This window comes from Phocoena phocoena, chromosome 6, assembly GCF_963924675.1.
Source record: "Phocoena phocoena chromosome 6, mPhoPho1.1, whole genome shotgun sequence".
Classification (NCBI taxonomy): Eukaryota; Metazoa; Chordata; class Mammalia; order Artiodactyla; family Phocoenidae; genus Phocoena; species Phocoena phocoena.
In genome coordinates this window covers 92,560,806-92,580,408 of record NC_089224.1, presented here as the reverse complement: position 1 = coordinate 92,580,408, position 19,603 = coordinate 92,560,806, and the positions used below count along the sequence as shown (strand labels likewise).

At 42.6% G+C, this 19,603-nt stretch overlaps 1 protein-coding gene across 6 annotated transcripts in view; it reads left to right on the top strand.

The window, feature by feature from the left end:
- The window catches only part of LOC136124369 (thioredoxin domain-containing protein 8-like), a 39,848-nt gene extending 28,085 nt beyond the window's left edge, over positions 1-11,763 (top strand). Inside the window, exons 5-6 of one of the 6 annotated variants that reach the window (XM_065879030.1) lie at positions 10,672-10,737; positions 11,660-11,763. In XM_065879030.1, coding sequence (XP_065735102.1) covers positions 10,672-10,737; positions 11,660-11,722 — 129 coding nt within the window. In that variant the 3' untranslated portion in view covers positions 11,723-11,763. Of the gene's footprint in view, positions 1-10,671; positions 10,738-11,537 lie in introns of all 6 variants that reach the window. The other 5 variants (XM_065879031.1, XM_065879032.1, XM_065879033.1 and 2 more) reach the window with 5 other exon arrangements.
- Positions 11,764-19,603: the final 7,840 nt, after the last annotated feature.

Genomic DNA, 19,603 nt, shown 5'->3' with positions numbered 1-19,603 from the left:
ACTTGTAGGTGGAGAGACCTCCTATAATCAAGTATTTCTTAACTTGTGTCTACAGGGTATGGATCCTTTTGAATTAATGGAATACAATGCCTGTATTCTAGGGATCATGAAGGATCTCAAATTTGAATTTTATGCCAACTAGCTAATGGAAAATAAAATCAACTGAATTGATGACAATGGCCATTAAACTGATCTACCTCCCTGTAGTCTAATTCCAGAGTCATCCAGCAAGCCTCTTAGTATAACATGGATATCCATGTCCCAAGAAATTTTCTTGAGAATGGAATTTTTCGTTGAATAGCGTTAACTTAGCATGGCGGTTATAGAGTTATTTTTTTTTAAAAAGAAAACTTGAGATTATTTATGTCATAATATCAAATGAGTCTACTTCTAAATTTCATTTGTAGTTATATGTAATCATATCTCCAGAAGGATTCATACCTGGATCAATTTAGATATCATTTGAAAACCTGTGGAAAAGATTTGTAATGGTTGTTCCATTTGACAAAGAATATCAATCTTCAGTGCAAAAGACAAAGGCACAAAAAAAGGAGGTGGGAGAGGTAATAAAGACACAGTATTACAAATCTTTTACCTCTTTGGACTCCACCCCCAGAATTGGGTAACTGAACAGCCCTGTAGGGCTTCTGCAAGGTCCCCATTTCTAACCATTACATCCAGAGCTGCAGGCAAACTTTGAGACCTCTGAAATTCCCCTCAGGCTCTACCTGTTAGTGGTTTGCTCTGGAAAATCATTGGAACCAGAGGAAGTTTGGGGTGGCCAAGCCAAAAGACTAGTCCCTGTGAATTTCCCTCCTCTCTCAATAGAATTGACTATGAAGGCTGCCAGTGACGTTCACTGTTTCCCTGGGAATAGAGAAAAGTTAAATACACTTCTTTGAGAGCACTTCTATAAATGTGCTCCTCTCTTTCTTCTGGGATGGCACAACTGAAAATTGGCGTATTGAAGCAGTTAAATACTATTTATCTAGTATTAAAAAAAACCCTAGAATCTAGCTTCGATGGAGTAATGTTATAAGAAATGTCTACACTTATGGTAAAACATCTGGCAACAAGCCACTGTCCATTAATGCCTTTTAAAATGTACACTGTCTAAAAAGCCTTGTGATAGTTCCTTATAGAACATAGAGTTAGGAGAACGTAGAGTTAGGAGAATGTTTGCCTCCCTTGAAAATATGATCAGCTTCCTCTCATTAGATCAGAAGACTTAGGGAATCCCTTGGGTTTCTGTTTCCATCACTGCCAAAAATCTCAGGATTACCTCCTCTACTCAAATACAATAGCCCCCTTACCTGCAGTTTCCTGGCATTTCCTAACTGCCGTCTCCACACTGGATCATCCTTTAATGGTTCTGTTATTTTATCTTGGCCTTGAGTCTAGCTCATTTCAAATATTCGCAAAATGCATAGACTATAAACAAAATAAAACATTAAACACCTAAAACAAATAAAGCTACATAATCATGACCTAGGGTCATGGTGGATGATGGGCCTTCCCTGGTGCTGGAAGTTTTCATGCAGAGGTTAGATGAACATCTGGCTGGGATGCGCTATAAACAACAGCTATAATTATTTCACAGTTTTAGGGCAAAGGACAGCCAAAACAAATTCTAGGTAATAAATAAGGTGAGTTTGTTCCTTCCTGCTGTATTCCTTAGTGTTTTCATCTAGGACATCACAACATGTTCCAGTAAGATTCATTGTGGTTAAAAAAAGAAAACAAAAGAAAAAGAAAACAAAATGTGCATTCCTGTGGTGTCTGTCAGATGGGGCATCCAAAACCTTGGCTGATTTTTGTAACCAGAATAATACACTATATGCTATTATGAGTAGTTCATAAATTTGGTTTATAGGCCCTCTTAAAATCTGTAGACCCTCTTAAAATCCAGTGGAGACTATAAACTCTCTCTCTCTCTAGAAAAATATACGTATAAACTGAAATGTGTATGTAATGCCTAGGGTATTCAATGAGCCTCTGAAGCCCATCAGTAGATTCTCTATGTGCATTACGTTACTTCTAGCTAAAGTTGGTATGTCTATGTAGAGGAAAGGAAGACTAAAAAAGATTTAGCAAGTCTTGGCCAACTGCTTAAATATGGGCCAACTCTCAAAAGTTGCCTCCCTCTTTTCATTTTTTGATATGAGCGTAAGATGGTTTCCTAAAGCAGTTAGGAAAGATGGCAGTGATGGGATATGAGTACATAGATGCTAATACATGAGTTATTCAAAAATGAATAATTCGGAAGAACTGAGCTCTCATATGGAGTGAGAAGAAGCTCTTGCCCTTTTATGTGTATAAATCGCAGGGCTCCAGCTGAGGTCATGGAAGTCATTTCCAACAAGCACCCTCCTTGAAGTTGGTACAGCGATAAAAAGAATCCAAAGTAGGTGACACCATCAAGTGCTAGAAAGAGGACAGGCTTGGAAGCAGAGGTCCCGTATGCAGTGTCTTCAAGGGCCAGGCGGGGACAATAGGTGACACAGTAGGAAGTGAGGAGGATGGTGGTCCCTGGAGAATCACCCTCCCAAGTGCTCACTGTTCAAGTGCATTAAAAAACAGTGTTTGACACACACACACACACACACACACCCGCAAAAGAGTGTCTGCGGCTGGCTTTTGCCATCTCTGGAGCCAGATGATTGTAGGTTGAATTCCAGGTCTGCTTCTTATTAGTGGGGTCCTTGGGAATGTGTCTTAACCACCTTAAGGCTCAGTTTCATTCTTTGTGAAATAGAGACAGTATCATGTGTCTTTGAACTATTGTCATAAAAATTTGTGATGATGTAAATAAAGTGCCCAGCACTAGTCTTTGTACATACTATAAAATGTAGCTATTATTAGAGCCCCAGGATCTAACTGTGCACCTATCTTCCTGAAAATGTATGGGTAAATAGAAATTTAGAAATGAAGGTTGCCAGAGACCTCTAAAGCTCTTTTGAGTAACCATAGTATGCATTTAAGCTAAGTTATCTTAGCATTCAGGAGTTACCTACCAATGGTATTCAACCTTAATGGATTGTTTTAGTTACAGAGGGCTTCTGCATGAGGAGGAAAAGAAAAGAATTCTCATATAGTCTTCAGGGCTCTGAGGGGTGCAGATCCCCAAGAGGGGTTACATATCAGCCCCATAAGCAGCTGATACATTATCAGAGATTAATTGACTGGAGGAGGCAAGAACTAAGTGACATGAAGGGAAAGTCAGAGAAGTACAGCAACTATTTATCACCATTTAGCAACCTTTAGCACCATAGCTAAAGATGCAGCTCTCAGCTTTAGCAACGTACAGGCAGTAATTACTTGTGTACCTCTTTTCTCCAGGGCAGGGATTTGGGTGAGGCAAGTGAGGCAAGATATTGCAGGTGTAGGGTGGAAACCTGTCTTTATTTGAATTTTTTTTTTTTTTTTTTCTGTACATGGGCCTCTCACCGCTGTGGCCTCTCCCGCCGTGGAGCACAGGCTCCGGACGCACAGGCCCAGTGACCATGGCTCATGGTCCCAGCCGCTCCGCAGCATGTGGGATCTTCCCGGACCAGGGCACGAACCCGCGTCCCCCGCATCGGCAGGCGGACTCCCAACCACTGCGCCACCAGGGAAGCCCTATTTGAATTTTTGATGTTTCGTTTATCATGGGTTTTTTGCATTAAATGTTAATACTTTTAAAAATATTTATTAAGATATTATTTATCGTAATTATTAAGTTTTTGGCATCCCTTAAATTTTCCACCCTAGTCCCAGCCCTGTTCTTCTCTGAATTTTAAATTGTTGAACTAAAGGAGTGTTTCATTCAGTGATTCACAGAAGGATTAACAAGACTCAGCAGCATGTTATATTCATAGCTAAGATTTATTACAGCAGTAAACACAGAGTTAAAGCAGCAGGGAAGAAAGAAGGGTGTTGTTGGAGTCTAGAAAGGTCCAGCACAGAATTCTGATGTCCTTCCTTGTCCAGGGATACTTAGGAGAGTGTTCTCCCTGGCAGTGAACTTCAGGGACATGTGAGGAATGTCTCTGCCTAGGGATGCCTTTTTGATTCTCTGGGTCTGAGTTTTTTTATGTGGGGACTGGTCACATAGATACATCTTGCTGAGCAACCATAGCTACACAACCAGCCATGACAATGGAAACTCAGGACCCCAACAATAAAACTAGGTGCACATCATCATTATTGACGTTTATGCAAAACAACTTGGCAAGCCAGCAATGGCATAGTCCATTGCTCCAGATACATGTCACCAAATCATCCATCACTAACACGAGGAACACTTGGAGGACCACATTACCCACGGGTTGGTGAAGGATCAATTGTGGTTCTCTTGGAGACACGCCAGGAGTGAGCAACCACACCTGCTACATTAACTTTTTTCTCACATGAATTCATGTGGAAAATCAAAATGTCACCTTTATTAAAAGTAGCAGTAGGGCTTCCCTGGTGGCACAGTGGTTGAGAGTCCGCCTGCCAATGCAGGGGACATGGGTTCGTGCCCAGGTCCGGGAAGATCCCACATGCCACGGAGCAGCTGGGCCCGTGAGCCATGGCCGCTGAGCCTGCACATCCAGAGCCTGTGCTCTGCAACGGGAAAGGCCACAACAGTGAGAGGCCCGCGAACTGCAAAAAAAAAAAAAAAAATGTAGCAGTAGTGCTAAATTGTGGTAATTGAAGAACATGGCTTGGATCCATGTCAAAAGATTTCCCACTTGTAGCCTAGACCTTGAGATGACCGCCCCCGCTACGGTAGAATCTGGGGCTGCAGAGGACAAACTTCCCCACCCAGGTGGAGGAGATACTGCTGCTTTTCATAACTATTTAGCCCCAAAAAGGGAGGACAGAGGGTCATAGCTTTCCAGAGCTATCTTTAGAAGGCAGATGTTAGACTCACTTCAAATGTGCTTTGCAGAAGGACAGACCTGTCCCTTGAGCAAACACTCCCAAAAAGGGAGAGGAGGATAGGCATGAGCTCATGCCTTTGTCTAGGCTCAGCTGATAAGCTCACCTTTGAACTTGGGGAGAAGTGAAGGGATATAGGAAACAGGTATATTTTCCCAATAATAGACAGTTAAGCAGATGATCTAATGGAGGCATGAGAACTAGAGTATATGCCATTGAAAGGAATGGCTCCAAAAGTATTTTTATCCCGAAGAACAAAATTCCATCCCACACTTCCAGTTATGGGCAGGATGACATCTAACCTGGCCAGAGTCCAAAATCACTTGTCCTATTCTCAGTGTAGCTTGAGATGAATTCCCACAACATCAGACTCATGCCTCTTATTCCCTTCAACAGAAAACCACATGGTCCTGAGTGACTAACTCTCAGGCAGCTTCAGTTGATGGCATAGAATAAGGGTTGGCAAACTATGGCCCCGGGGCCAAATCTGACTCTCAGTTTTACTGGGACACAGCCGTGCCCATTTGTTTAACTACTTACCTGCAGCTGCCTTCGAACTACAATAGCTGGTTTTGTCGCAGGAAGGGGGACCCCTTCCAGGGCCCGAGAGTGGGCTCTTGTCTAACGCTCGGAAATGAATTGTCCAAGGAGACACACGCGCTGACAAAGCCAGAGACTTTATTGGGAACGGGAACCCGGGTGGACAGCGGCAGGGTAAGGGTACCCAGGAGAACTGCTCTGCCACGTGGCTCACGGTCTCAGGCTTTATGGTAATGGGGTTAGTTTCCGGGTTGTCTCTGGCCAATCATTCTGACTCAGGGTCCTTCCTGGTGATGTGCACATCGCTCAGCCAAGATGGATTCCAGTGAGAAGGATTCTGGAAGGTTGGTGGCACATATAGACTGGCGTCTCCTCTCTCCTTTCGACCTTCTCGAATTCTTCCAGTTGGTGGTAGCTTGTTAGTTCCACGTTCCTTACCAGGACCTCCTGTTGTAAGATAACTCATGCAAGTGGTTACTGTCGTGCCTGGCCAGGACGGACGGTTTTGGTCAGTGGGTCCCCTAACAACTTGGGTAGACTTTTTTTTCTTTTTATAAAAGGAAGTTTATGGCTGCATTATCATTATAAAAAGTGGACTATATTTTTAATGTTATTATATAATTTATAGATTTATATAGAAAAAACTTAGATTTACGTAAAAGTTGCAGATAGTATAGAGAGTTGATTTGAGTAGTTTTGACAGAAACGATATGGCCTACAAAACCTAAAGTGGGTATTATCAGGCCCCTTACAAAAAAAGTTTGTCAACTCCTAACATATAAGAAAAAAGCACTTTAGTCCTTATTTATGCTACCAGTGTGCCAAGAAACAGATGCATAGGCAGTTTCTAAATCTGCTACAGGAAAATGAAAGTGAATTAGTATGTTACTGAAGTCTCACAACTGGAACAAGTTGAGAAAAAGGCCAGCATAGATTAGGGAAAAGTGAGTGAACAGATTGCTTTATATGCTCTTTTCTTGAATGCAAGTACATACAAATTCAAGCTGTTTGAAACAGACTATTTCGAAGGGACTGTGTCATCTTGGTTGGATTTTGCTCAACTCCAAAAACCTTAACTGACCCCCTTGCATTTGCAGAGTCTGCCCTGGGTGTTGTGAAAGTCAAAGAGGAGGTGTACAAATACCTGCAATGTGATGCAGGTGGTTCTAGGGACGGAACGGGTGTGGATGGAGTCAGAGAAGGAAGCCAAGATAGGAACAAACGGTGATTAACACTGTCCACCTCTCAACAGAAGGTTGAGGTACTTTTAAACGTTCTCCTGTTGGACATATCCTTTTCATCTTATTCATCAGTTTTAATGTCTTAATAGACCCTTCCTAAAGAAAAAGAACATCATACTATTTCAAATTATAAACTTGTACATACGTATACTTCCACAGCCATCCTCCAAGAAGTATCTTGTGTGGCTTGGTTTTTGGGCTTTTTGGTTCGTGTTGTGATGGTTGCTATAGCTTGGAGAATTTTGCTGCTGCTGTTGTTGTTTTTAACTCACTACAGAGGTCTGAAAATTGTTGAGCTCTCAAACAGCCGGTCCAAACATAACTTCAGTGTTGACTCAACTAAAATGCATGTCAACTGGCCAACGCATTTTATAGTTATTCTATGAGGACATCACTAGCCAGACTCCTTAATTTATGTTCTCAGAAGTCACTGTCTCTCCAGCCCCTTTGCATTTTCCCAGCGGCAGGAATAAACTCTTTGTAGGTGATTTGAATGTCTTTGGCATACAGAACTGCCTCTGGTTGCCCCTGGGTGGTGGGTAATCAGAGGATGGGGTTCACTTTATTATTCTGTTTTTGTGTATGTTTGAAAATGTCCATGATAAAACTTCAGGGTTGTTTTTTTTTTTTAACTGACTGTTGGCTATAGTTGGTTCTCTAATGCTGGAACAGCCACTCCATATTCCACTGGTCTTTGCAAACTGGAGCTTGTAATTTTCATTAGCAGTCATTGCTAGGGTGGCAGCCATACATGAAAAATGAAGGCATTGAGAAGAACAAGGTAAACACTGCTTCCTAATGCTTCAGAGTGGAGCATGCGCTTGAGAGGTACAGCCAGACATTCAGGTTAAAATGAGAAAATATTTTGAGCAGAAATTGTATGTTAACGGCCTTGCATATATATCCTTTCAGAAGAAAGTTACTTATAAAATAAGCTCTTATCAGTAAGCTGCTCCTTATTTATTAACTACTTTTATTAAACTCCTATATGCAAAGGCCCATGCTAGACAGGGAGACACAATTTGTCTTTGGCAAATTGGACAAAGAAAGAATAAAATAGATAACACCTAATCCCCGAAACTTAACACAGAGTCTTGGACCCGGACCTCAGTGACCAGAAATCAGCATAGTTCAACTCATTTCAGGCCTAACACCATTAATAGAGCACCTACTCTGGGTAAGGTTCTGGGCTAGATACTAAAACTATGGGCGGGGAAATAAAGTACAGTCCCCATCCTTGGTCTAGTGGGGAAGACAGATAACAAAATCAACTCTTTAATCGTGGAATGCACTAGAATAGTGGATACTATGAGATGACAGAGAAGGACTTCAGGGAAGTCTTCAGGAGTTAAATCTTAAAGGATGCTTAAGATTAGCAAGTGATTTAAAGCTGGGAAGAAACAGAGAGTTAAAAAATGTCACAGGTACGGGTCAGGAATTATTTGATAATCATATACACCAGTAGTATAAAATTGTAAAATTATCACTAGAATGTGAGCTCCGTGAGGGGCTTTTGTCTTGTTTTGTTCACCTATGTCTGGCTCATGGTAGGCACTAAGTATTTATTAAATGAATAAATAAATCCAACTATAAAGTGTTGCTAGAGTCCAGAGTTTACGGTAGAGAGTGACAGCGGAGCTAGAAAGGACAAGGTTTAGGAATTCTGGTAAAAAGCTTGGATTTTGGGCTTCCCTGGTGGCGCAGTGGTTGAGAGTCTGCCTGCTGATGCAGGGCACGTGGGTTCGTGCCCCGGTCCGGGAGGATCCCACATGCCGCGGAGCGGCTGGGCCCGTGAGCTATGGCCGCTGAGCCTGCGCGTCCGGAGCCTGTGGAGCTCCGCAACGGGAGAGGCCACAACAGTGAGAGGCCTGCGTACTGCAAAAAAAAAAAAAAAAAAAAGCTTGGATTTTATGATGATGGAGAAACACTCAAGAATTTCACAAAGAAAGCATGATGGGATGTGTGTTTTTGAGCTTCAAGGGGGAGAAGAGACCTCAGGAGCACAGACTGGAGAAAGAGAAACCAATTTGTAAGCTGTCACTAAAACCCAGAGGGAAGTTGATGGGGTAAAAATCCATGGAATTCAGAGACAAGTTTAATGTCACCTAAAGCCACCCGAATGCCTAGCATGAAAAAGACTGGCAATACCAAGTGTTGTCAAGCATGTGGAACAACCAGAACCCTCATCCCCTGCTGGTGGAGTGTACATTGATGCAATCACTTCGAAAAACTGTTGGGTATCTCCTACCAAAGCTGAACTCAGTAATCCCCCTTTCAGGTAGACAGCAGAACCCAACAAGAATGGGTGCTCATTTGCCCCCAGAGATGTCCCCACAAAGTTGTGGAAAAGGATGTTCCTAGCAGCACTCTTGGTCATAGCCAAAATGGATAAACTGTGTTATAGTCGTGCAACAGAATACTAAAAAACGACACTGAAAAATGAATGTATGGCCATTACACAGGTAACTCTCAGAAACATCACATCGAGTGAAAGAAGCCAGACACGGAAGAATACGCACAACATACTGTAGAATTCCATTTATAAAAGTTCAGAAACAGACTAAGCTCAGTGATGGTGAAAAATCCAGAACAGCGTTTGGCTTTGGGCACAGGGTGATGACTGGGAGCGAGGGACTAAAGCTCTATCTGCATCTCGATCTGGACGTGGTTACGCAAGTGGGCTCTCTTTTGTAATAACTCCCCAAACTGTATGCTGACATGTGTGCGATGTTCTGAATATATATGAATGTTTTAAGTGACCTCAGTTTCCTGGCTCAGGTACGAGGGTGGGTGATGGTGCCCTGTACTAGGCTCAATGTATCTAAAAGGAAGAGGAGTCACATTCAACAGTAGCCAAGGCTCTTAGTGCACGTGTGGCTTCTGGCTGCCCAAGTCACAGCACAGGCATGCCACAACCCCGTGGTCATGGAAATCACCCCTCCCTGGAAATCTCCCTTCAGGCCTGTGCCTTCCTATTTCTAATACACTTATAGATTGTGCCACCCCTCTGTGCAGGGCAGTGTCCTCCAAGGAGAGATGCCCATCTTTAGGGGCCCCCAAACTCTCTTTGGCTCCACAATGCTTTTTGGCAGTGGGGGAGATCCTAAGATAAGGAGTCATAATCAGATCCACTAGAGTTATTGCCATAAGAATGACAAAAATATCATCTTCTAGACCACTGGGGGTGTGGAGGACTGTCTAGAATTACATGGTGGTGGTCGTGGGGAAAGACACACCTTGGGAACTTCTCATCCCTTCTTTGCCAGTGCCTTTCTTCTGCTCACCTAGTACGTGTGCCCTTCACAGGAGTCAAGCCACTCCTGAAGCAGAGGAGTAGAGGATAGAGGCTCAGGAGGAATCTTGGACAGAGGGCACAAGGAAGGATAAACGGGAGCCACTGCAAACATAGTACCTTTCCAGCTCCCATGGAGAAAGACAGACTGAGACTGGGGTGAACCCCAAGCCTCTCCCACCCTGTATTCCACCCCAGCATTGGTTAGAGACAAGGGACAAAGTTCCTTTCCAACCAGACTGAGCTGTCTAGAAAGTCCTAATACCCCCAAGCGAAAAAAGTATGCCCAAGCTCCCAACCTCCAGCCTCATGGAGGATGATGCCAAGTCTTCCTTTGCCTCACCTTGGTCAGGAGTTTCCTGGCAATGGGTTCAGTACTTTGGTCAGTTGGCTAAGCTTAGCATCCTTTTCCTGTCCCCAGCCAAGTCTGGTCATTCAGGTGGCCAAGCCCTGCCTATGTTATTGCCAGGACTTCTTGTCTTGGTACCTGCTCTAGCCTGAGAGGAGTATGAAACTCCCTTCATGCCCTAGAGGCGCCAGCCAGCTGCCACTGACTCTTAAGAAAGAGCCTTTTGCAGATCCTTTCTGACACCCTCCTCCGCTGGTGGCCAAGGCCAAGAGAACTATTTATAGAGGAGATGGCTACAAACCAGACAACCCAGATAAATCATGAAATTCTGCACCCACACTTAGGTAACCCTATTCTCAAGAATGAAAAGAACAATTTGCTGTTATAGAAGTGGATCCCTGAGCGAGCCGGTAAGTGAAACGGGATCAAGACAGACGCACAAGAGTGGGGTTTACTTTCAAGGAATAGAACGAACCGTGATGCCCACAGGCACCATGCAGCTATAAGGGGAAGCAGAATCATTAGATGTGGGCGTGGTTTCTTCTCTGTTGCACACTGAGCACTGAAGTTAGTTCTAGACTTTTCTAACCCCTGCCCCCAATGTCCTAACACCATTTCTGGCTGCTGAAACCTCCCTCACTGGAAACTCAAGTCTTCACCCAATCTCAGCCTCATTTTACCCACACTCTTCCTTCTCTCCACCCACCTCATACAACTGGTACTAAACTGACCGTGAATAGTTAAGGGTCTCTAACGTCCATATTTCATCAAACATAAGATGTGCATTGACAGAGGCACGCTTATTTTATCTCCTACTGAAAAGTGTTCCAAATAAAATATACCATCCCCTGCGAAATGCATCCTGATTCAGAGATGTGAGAATTTGAAAAGAAAATGTGCTTCTGTGAATCAATGAACTAAACTACTATTACCTGGGCTAAAGTCAGGGCATGGGAAATCACAAGCCATTTGATTTCGGGGGATCATGTATATGAATTAACAAGCCCTCAAGATCAGTGTATAAACGCTCTGAGAAGTTTCAGTGATGGGGTTTCCTCATTTCCAACAACGTGATATGTTTTAGATCTTAGTTTAGAGGAACATCGTGGAGAATTATATAAATCTGGCAAAAGATTAGCATAAACAATTTTGAAAAGGTGCCAAATAATGAAAACATCAGAAATTTAATGTGTTTAATGTGCGTTTAAAGTATCTTGCAGATGATGGAAATGAGTAGAGGATAAGTTTATAAACAGGAACAAAATTCCTCAAAGCTTCATCTTTGCCGTATTTGAACCGATCAATATTTCACCTTTGTGTATCTGTGAACAGATTTTTGAACTTTGTGGAACTGATGCTAAAAAACTGGAAGAAAAGATTCGAGAACTAATGTAAGCTGATCTCCAAGACAAAACATACTTGCAACGTTTTCAAAGGCCACCGTGAATGCGTTTGTGTTTTTATTTCCAGCAAACATTGTAGTGTTCTGTTGATCTCTCTCCTAATGCTTTACAGGTTGAATTCCATATTGCAATCTCACTGCAAAAATTGTTGGAACTCTTGTGCTATCAGAGATTGTGTCATTTGCATTCTCTCGCTTGGCCTTTCCACTTACTCTGAGCACATTCCTTAGGCAGCGTCCTTCACAGCAGAGGCCCTGCACAGCTAAGTAATACCAGCTCATTGAGAAAGTTTTCCAGAGATTGTGGAAGATGGGATCCACCTCGGCAATCAAGAAACAAATGAATGTCTTATTGGCCTGGTGCACTCCAAATACATAGAGGCCTCTTCCCAACTGAGTCATTGTTTGTAGTACAAAATTCTCCAGTATATCACCTTATATTAGAAATGTGTCATTGGATAAAAGCACCTATAAACAGCTATGCTTACATATATAAAAACTTATTACATGCTAGGCAATATGCCAAGCCTGTAGCCGAAATTCAGCCTCTGTACACTGATACTGAATGGAATCTTGGAGACAGTTTTGGATGAAGTAGAAAAGAATTGCTTTACTGCTTTGCTGGGCAGAGGGGGCCACAGTGGGCTAATGCCCTCAAAACTGTGTGTCCTGACCTGGAGGGGGTAGTGAGGAGTTTTATAGTAAATGGTTCAAAGAGGAGGGCGCGATCAGCTCGTGGACATTCTTCTGACTGCTTGGTGGTGAGGTGACTGGGAGCCAGTATCATCAACCTTCTGATTCCAGCTGCTCTGGGGTCTGCATGCTTGTGGGCACGCAGTAAACTTCTTCCACCTGGTGGCGGTTTCAGTACAGTAAGTCCCTTACATACGAACCTTCAAGTTGTGAACTTTCAAAGACGCAAACGTGAGTTCGCATGTGCAATCACGTAAGTTAGTTCACGTGTCTGGCGTACGTTGTCACGTGCGTGCATCCTCTACAAGTGGTTGTGCTTTTGTGTACTTTACAGAACTGTATAGAGGACAGTAGTACGGTATCTTTATTTCAAGCCCAGGATGACCAGAAGCAAGCGTAAAAGCAGTGGTGATGTAGCTGGTACTACTTTAATTTTCAAGGTACTGTACTGTAAGATTAAACGTTTTCTTTATTTTTGTGTTTGTTATGTATTATTTGTGTGAAAAGCATTATAAACCTATTACAGTACAGTATTCTAAAGCCAGTTGTGTTAGTTGGGCACCAAGGCTAACTTTGTCGGACTTATGAACAAAAGTGGACTTAGGAACACACTTTCGGAACGGAACTCGTTCGTATGTAAGGGACTTATTGTATCTGCAAAACAGCTCATAGATATTGTTATATATATCCCTTGAGCGGGAACCGGGACCTCGTCCCAAGGCCACACTACTGTTTTTTGTTTGTTTGTTTGTTTTTGTTTTTTGCGGTACGCGGGTCTCTCACTGTTGTGGCCTCTCCCGTTGCGGAGCACAGACGCGCAGGCTCAGCGGCCATGGCTCACGGGCCCAACCGCTCCGCAGCATGTGGGATCTGCACGGACGGGGGCATGAACCCGCGTCCCCCGCATCGGCAGGCGGACTCTCAACCACTGCACCACCAGGGAAGCCTCGCACTATTGTTTCTTGACTCCTCCTCCCTTGTCTCCGCATCCCCTCCCTTCCCTGATTAGCAACTATTTGAACCTGCCCCTCGGAACTCAGGGAAGGTCATGGAGGCTGAATGAAGTGTATTTCCTACAAACAAGAAACGGGACACAGAAAGGCTTTTGTGCCCAGGAGGCTCACAGGATCCTGCTCAGTTTCAAGCCTTTTGCATCCATCACCCCGTTTAACCTTTGCAACAATCCTGTAAGTAGCCATGTACTAATAAATGTTTAATTGGCTCTCTGGGAAGAAAAAAGTTCCAGTTTGTAGTGATTGCCAATTTCATTGGTGTAAATACTTGGTAGATTTCAAGCTACCAAATGATGTCACTAAACATGGAGCTGGGAAAAGATGGGCCTAATAGGCTCCTGTGAGCTGCCTAAGATTTAGATCCAGGACACCAGTACCTACAAATGAGGTACTACTTTTATCCCTCTCTTCTTACAGAGAATAGAAGACACGATCTAGTTAAATTGAAACCATGCAACTCAGATTGGGAATTGAACCCACGGGCCGGGACTCAAACCCAGCCAAAACCCAGATTAGGACTTAAACCCATGTTCTTTTAACTGAGACCACACACCTAGCCTCAGAACTTAATGAATTTCAGGTTCTTGATGTCTCATTGGAGAAATAATTCAGTGAGAGACAAAGTGATAGGTAAGAAGTGGATTTATTTAGAGAGAAACACACTCCCCAGACAGAGTGTGGGCCATCTCAGAAGGCAAGAGGCCTTGGGAGAAACACCCTCCACAGACAGAGTGTAGGCCATCTCAGAAGGCCAGAGTGGCACCAGGGTATGGGGTTGTCAGTTTTTATAGGGGTGGATAATTTCATAGGCTAATGAGTGGGAGGAGTATTCCAACTATTTTGGAGAAGGGATTGGGATTTTCAGGAATTGGGTACCGCCCACTTTTTGACCCTTATGGTTGGCCTTGGAACTGTCATGGCGCCTGTGGGTATGTCATTTAGCTTGCTGATGTGTTACAATATGCATATACTGAGGCTGAAGGTCTAGTGGAAATCGACTCGTCTGCCATCTTGGACCCATTTGGTTCTAATCAGTTTATGTCATGTCCTCGGGCTATGTCATTCTTTTAAAGGTTGTGCCCTGCCCCCTTCCATCCTGTTTCAAAATGACTTGCCCAAATTTTCCCAGAAGAATCCAGTGCTTTGAGATTTCCTTCATCTCTTCTCGGGGATTTATAGGAATTTCTTCTCCCTTCAGGAGCGCTGCCCTGGCATGTGGTGAAATGTCTCATTTACATATATCTCAGTAACACAATGTAATACAACTTCCTTTCCTGGGTCCTGTAAAGCACTGGGTTGCTGCATTCCAAGAAAACAGGGATTTGCAGTCTTGCCTCCAACAATGACTAGTCCCTTTACCGGGTCCCAAATGTATATCCTCCTGCTGTGTGTTCAGGCCTTTCTGCATCCACAGTAACTTTTCATTTCAATACTGACAGTGTATTCTTTTAAAAGACATTTTAAACTCAACCTATAGGGCATCAACAAGGCTCCTAAATTGATTCAGGTGACCGCATATGAATAGCTTCGGCCGAGTCTGTGCACACACAGACAGTGACAACCAAGTCAAACCTGCCACCTGGTCCACTGTGATTGTGAGATGCCACTCCTTGTCAGGGGCATCTCAATTTCAAAGATGTTAAAATGTGAAATAATGTGCACCTGGAGTATTCAAGCTCCTTGATCTCACAATTAAATGTTAGCTCAAGAGCAGAAGGTTGGGGGCTTCCCTGGTGGCTAAGTGGCTGAGAGTCCGCCTGCCGATGCAGGAGGCGCGGGTTCGTGCCCCGGTCCAGGAGGATCCCACATGCTGTGGAGCGGCTGGGCCCGTGAGCCATGGCCGCTGAGCCTGCGCGTCCGGAGCCTGTACTCCGCAACGGGAGAGGCCACAACAGTGAGAGGCCCGCGTACCGAAAAAAAAAAAAGAAGTGTCCATACTTTGATAATGGCCTTTCTATTTTGAGAGGAATAGAGAATGGGACATCACTTAATTTCTGCCACCTTGTCTAATGCTGCATTGTGCATTTTTACCAGTGCCATATTTATTTATCAAGCACTAACAGTGTTTTCTAGCTGAGATAGGACCCAATGATGGTTCATAAAATGCAATGTAGTAGGCATTTTCTTAAAACCAAACAAAAAATATCGGAGTATATTTACTGCATTAATGATGAGTATTATTTCGTGAAACACGTTTAGTTATATGTATGTTTATGCTAGGGTCACAATGTAAAATATATTTCTCACCATGGGTTCTGGCGAGTCATGACTGAAAGCCATTGCTATAAGGGTTTCATCTTTGTCAGGGATGACTAGGTATAGGGTTTCTCAACGTGAGGCTCTGGGACCAGGAGCATCACCTGGGAACTTGGTAGAAATGCACATTCTCAGACACCCCCCACTCGCCTCTAGGTACCCTGAATCAAAAGCTGGGTGAGGTTAGGGGGCGATCATGGGAGGAACCCAGCTGATTCTTTTTTTTTTTTTTTTTTTGCGGTACGCAGGCCTCTCACTGTTGTGGCCTCTCCCGTTGCAGAGCACAGGCTCCAGACGCGCAGGCTCAGCGGCCATGGCTCACGGGCCCAGCCGCTCCGCGGCATGTGGGATCTTCCCGGACCGGGTCACGAACCCGTGTACCCCGCATCGGCAAGCGGACTCTCAACCCCTGCGCCACCAGAGAAGCCCCAGATTGTTCTTTTTATTTTTTACTTTGTATTTAATTAAGTAGCTGTTGCAAGAAGGTGTACACGTACTAAATACACCACATTTAGCTAACCTCATTGACCATGGAGACCAGCACTAATCTGTAGTCTTGTTCTTAGCCCAGAAGGCACATCCCCACCGTGAAGCAGCACCCTTGAAATGACACTGAGTTACTTACGTTGACTCCTCTGCATCTTGCCTAGGCCTTCCCACCTTGTTGGTAGACTGAGGAATCCAGTCTGCCGACTGGGTGTACACTCACATTTGAGCCCCACTGATAAAGTCCATCAAAGGATTGTTTTACAAACATGAGTGAGGCCCAACTCTACAGTGAGGGTAATAATCAAACTTTGTACAGCACAGTAACGGTTTTGTGCAGCCGTTCACAGCATTACTTCATTTCTTTCCAAAAATAACCTTGTGAGGCAGAGAAGGCTGATGTTTTTATCCTCATTTTTCTCTCTGAAAAACCTAGGATTGTCCCTGCTTGGATAATAATTTGGTTTTAATTGATTCTTAATATTGAGCTACGCAAAACCATGCAGTACCAAGTGGGCAACAACATCTTGTTAGCTAGAATTCTTATCACTTCACAAACATTCATGGGAAGCTTTAAAACTTCTTTTATAAATGCAAATTAAGCCTTAAAGCAAGCTTGTAAGATAACTGTGAAATTCTGTTTTAACCTGATGGACACCAAAATGACTTTGCTAAATTTAAACTGCATTTCAGTGGAAACCCATGGTCACTGTAGAACCAAAGGGTATCGAGCCTGTTGTTTGTTTGCTGTGATCGTTTTTTGGTTTGTTTTTTTTTAATATTTATTTGGCTGCGTCAGATCTTAGTTGCAGTGCGCAGGCTTCTCTCTAGTCGTGGTGTGGGGGCTCTCTAGTTGTGGAGCGCGAGCACGCAGTTATCCCATGGCATGTGGGATCTTAGTTCCCCGACCAGGGATCAAACCTGCGTCCCTTGCATTGGAAGGTAGATTCTTAACCGCTGGACCACAAGGGAAGTTCCTGCTATGATGGTTGTTAAATAAAGCAAGGAAACACTAAAAACAAACAAACCATCAGGGAGGCATTAGAACCAAAGAGGAATGACAAAAACAATTTGCAACTCTTAGGATCAGTAATGAGGCTTATTAATTTCACACACTATCTCATTTAATCCTCAAGCAAACCTATGATATCAGTAACAGCCCCCTTGGTACCCATGGAAGATTAATTCCAACACCTCCCTCAGATACCAAAATCCATGGATGCTCAAGTCCCTTATATAAAATGGCATGGACTTTGTATATAACCTGCAGACATTCTACTGATACTTTAGATCATGTCTAGATTACTTACATTACCTAAAACAATGTAAATTATATAAATAGATATAAATACAATATAAGTGCTGTGTAAATTGTTGCTTTCATGCAGCAAATTCAAGTTTTGCTGTTTGGAACTTTCTGGAATTTTTAAAAAATATTTTCTACATGTATCTGGTTATATCTGTGGATGCAAGACCCATGAATATGAAGGGCAGACTGTACTGGATTTCTATAAAGCCACTGCTCCCCCAGATGAGCCTTATTCATTTTTCTAAAAACAATGGGGCTTTTCTCCAGAAAACTCCTCCCTCAATGTTGAAAAGCCTGGGTGGGAACTTGTCACCAGGTAAGAATGCAACCTCAGCCAGGATTCCTTAGCCCTAAATTTTCCAAGCTTTTGTCGTTTGCCTGCCAATTTAATTTTCATTTACTTCTCCTATTCACTAGTTGTATATGAATACATTTATTTTGCAACAAATCTTTTTATAAACACACCTTTTTCTAAAATTATTATTGAAAAATAGTTGATTTATATTAGTTTCAGGTATACAGCACAGTGATTCAGATATATACACACACACACACACACACACACACACACATATATATATATATTCGTTTTTAGATTCTTTTCCATTATACGTTATTTATTACAAGATATTGAGTATAGCTCCCTGTGCTATACAGTAGGTCCTTGTTGGTTATCTATTATATATCTGTATATATATATATATATATATGTGTGTGTGTGTGTGTGTGTATATTTTAATCCCAAACTCCTAATTTATCCCTCCCCCGCCCTTTTCCCTTTGGTAACCATAAGTTTGTTTTCTATGTCTGTGAGTCTATTTCCATTTTGTAAATAACTTCGTTTGTATCATTTTTTTAGATTCCACATATAAGTGATATCATATGGTATTTGTCTTTCTCTGTCTGATTTACTTAGTATGATAATCTCTAGGTCCATCCATGTTGCTGCAAATGGCAATATTTCCTTCTTTTTTATGGCTGAGTAGTATTCCATTGTGTATTACATACCACATCTTCTTTATCCATTATCCATTTTTTATCCATCTGTCAACATACCATAAATAGAAGACCAGTATTGTTCTCAGAAGTAAAAAAAAAAAAAACAACAAAAAACTTAATAAGCAAATACATTGAAACAAAATCATTCAATGATGAAATTTGGTATGTGGCCAAAGACTCAAAGGCTGAGTGCTTACTCTCCCCTCCCCTCTCCTCCTCTCTTTTCTTTCTCTCTTCCAACAGGATGAACAAACTATTAGAGAGGTGTTAAAGATAGAATAGCACCAAATTAAGACTTTCTTCTTGAGTGATCAGTATTGAAAGAGAATAAAAAAGGTATCAAGAGGGGGTATATGGAAACTCCCTGTACTTTCTGCTCAATATCTCTTAAACCTAAAACTCTTAAGAAAAAAAGCCTATTAATTTTTTAAGTGTACTCATAAAAATAAAATTAAGAGTTTTAAATTGAACAACAACAAAAAGAACTAACATTCTCCCTGAATGAGTCAAGGCTATTTAATGCTGCATTCCGCATACTACCCCAAATCATCAGAAATTACTACCTGAAATGACCTCTCATGGTCACATGGGTCCATGGCTTCCATTTTGTGAAAATGTAGCCAACGTCTGATTATATGAAAAAATAAGAAGAAAAAGTAGAGACGGGATGGTTTCCTATTGATGGCAGAATGAAATTGTGAATTACTCATCTTTCTGCCAAAGCCCTTCGTGATCTGGCCCTCATGTTCATGTTTGCCCTCCTGCCATTGCCCACAGACCCCAGGCATTATCATTATGTCCAACTCTGTACTCTTCCCTGCATCTGGAATTTCCTCCCCACGTCTCTGCCTGTCAAATCTTCTTCAGGATCACCCAGCACATACACCATTCCTTCAAAATACATGGTGCCTAGTAAAATTTGACTTTCAGGTAAACAAAGGATAATTTTTAGTGTGAGTATGTCCCATGTAGTATTTAACTGGGTGTCCTATATTTTTTATTTGCTAAACCTAGCAGCCCTGTGTTTGTCTCCCGTGAGACTTAGCTTCCTAGGAAAAGGGTGGTAGCTTTCCATCCCTGTGCATGCGGTACCAAGGACATTACCAAGCACTTAGTAG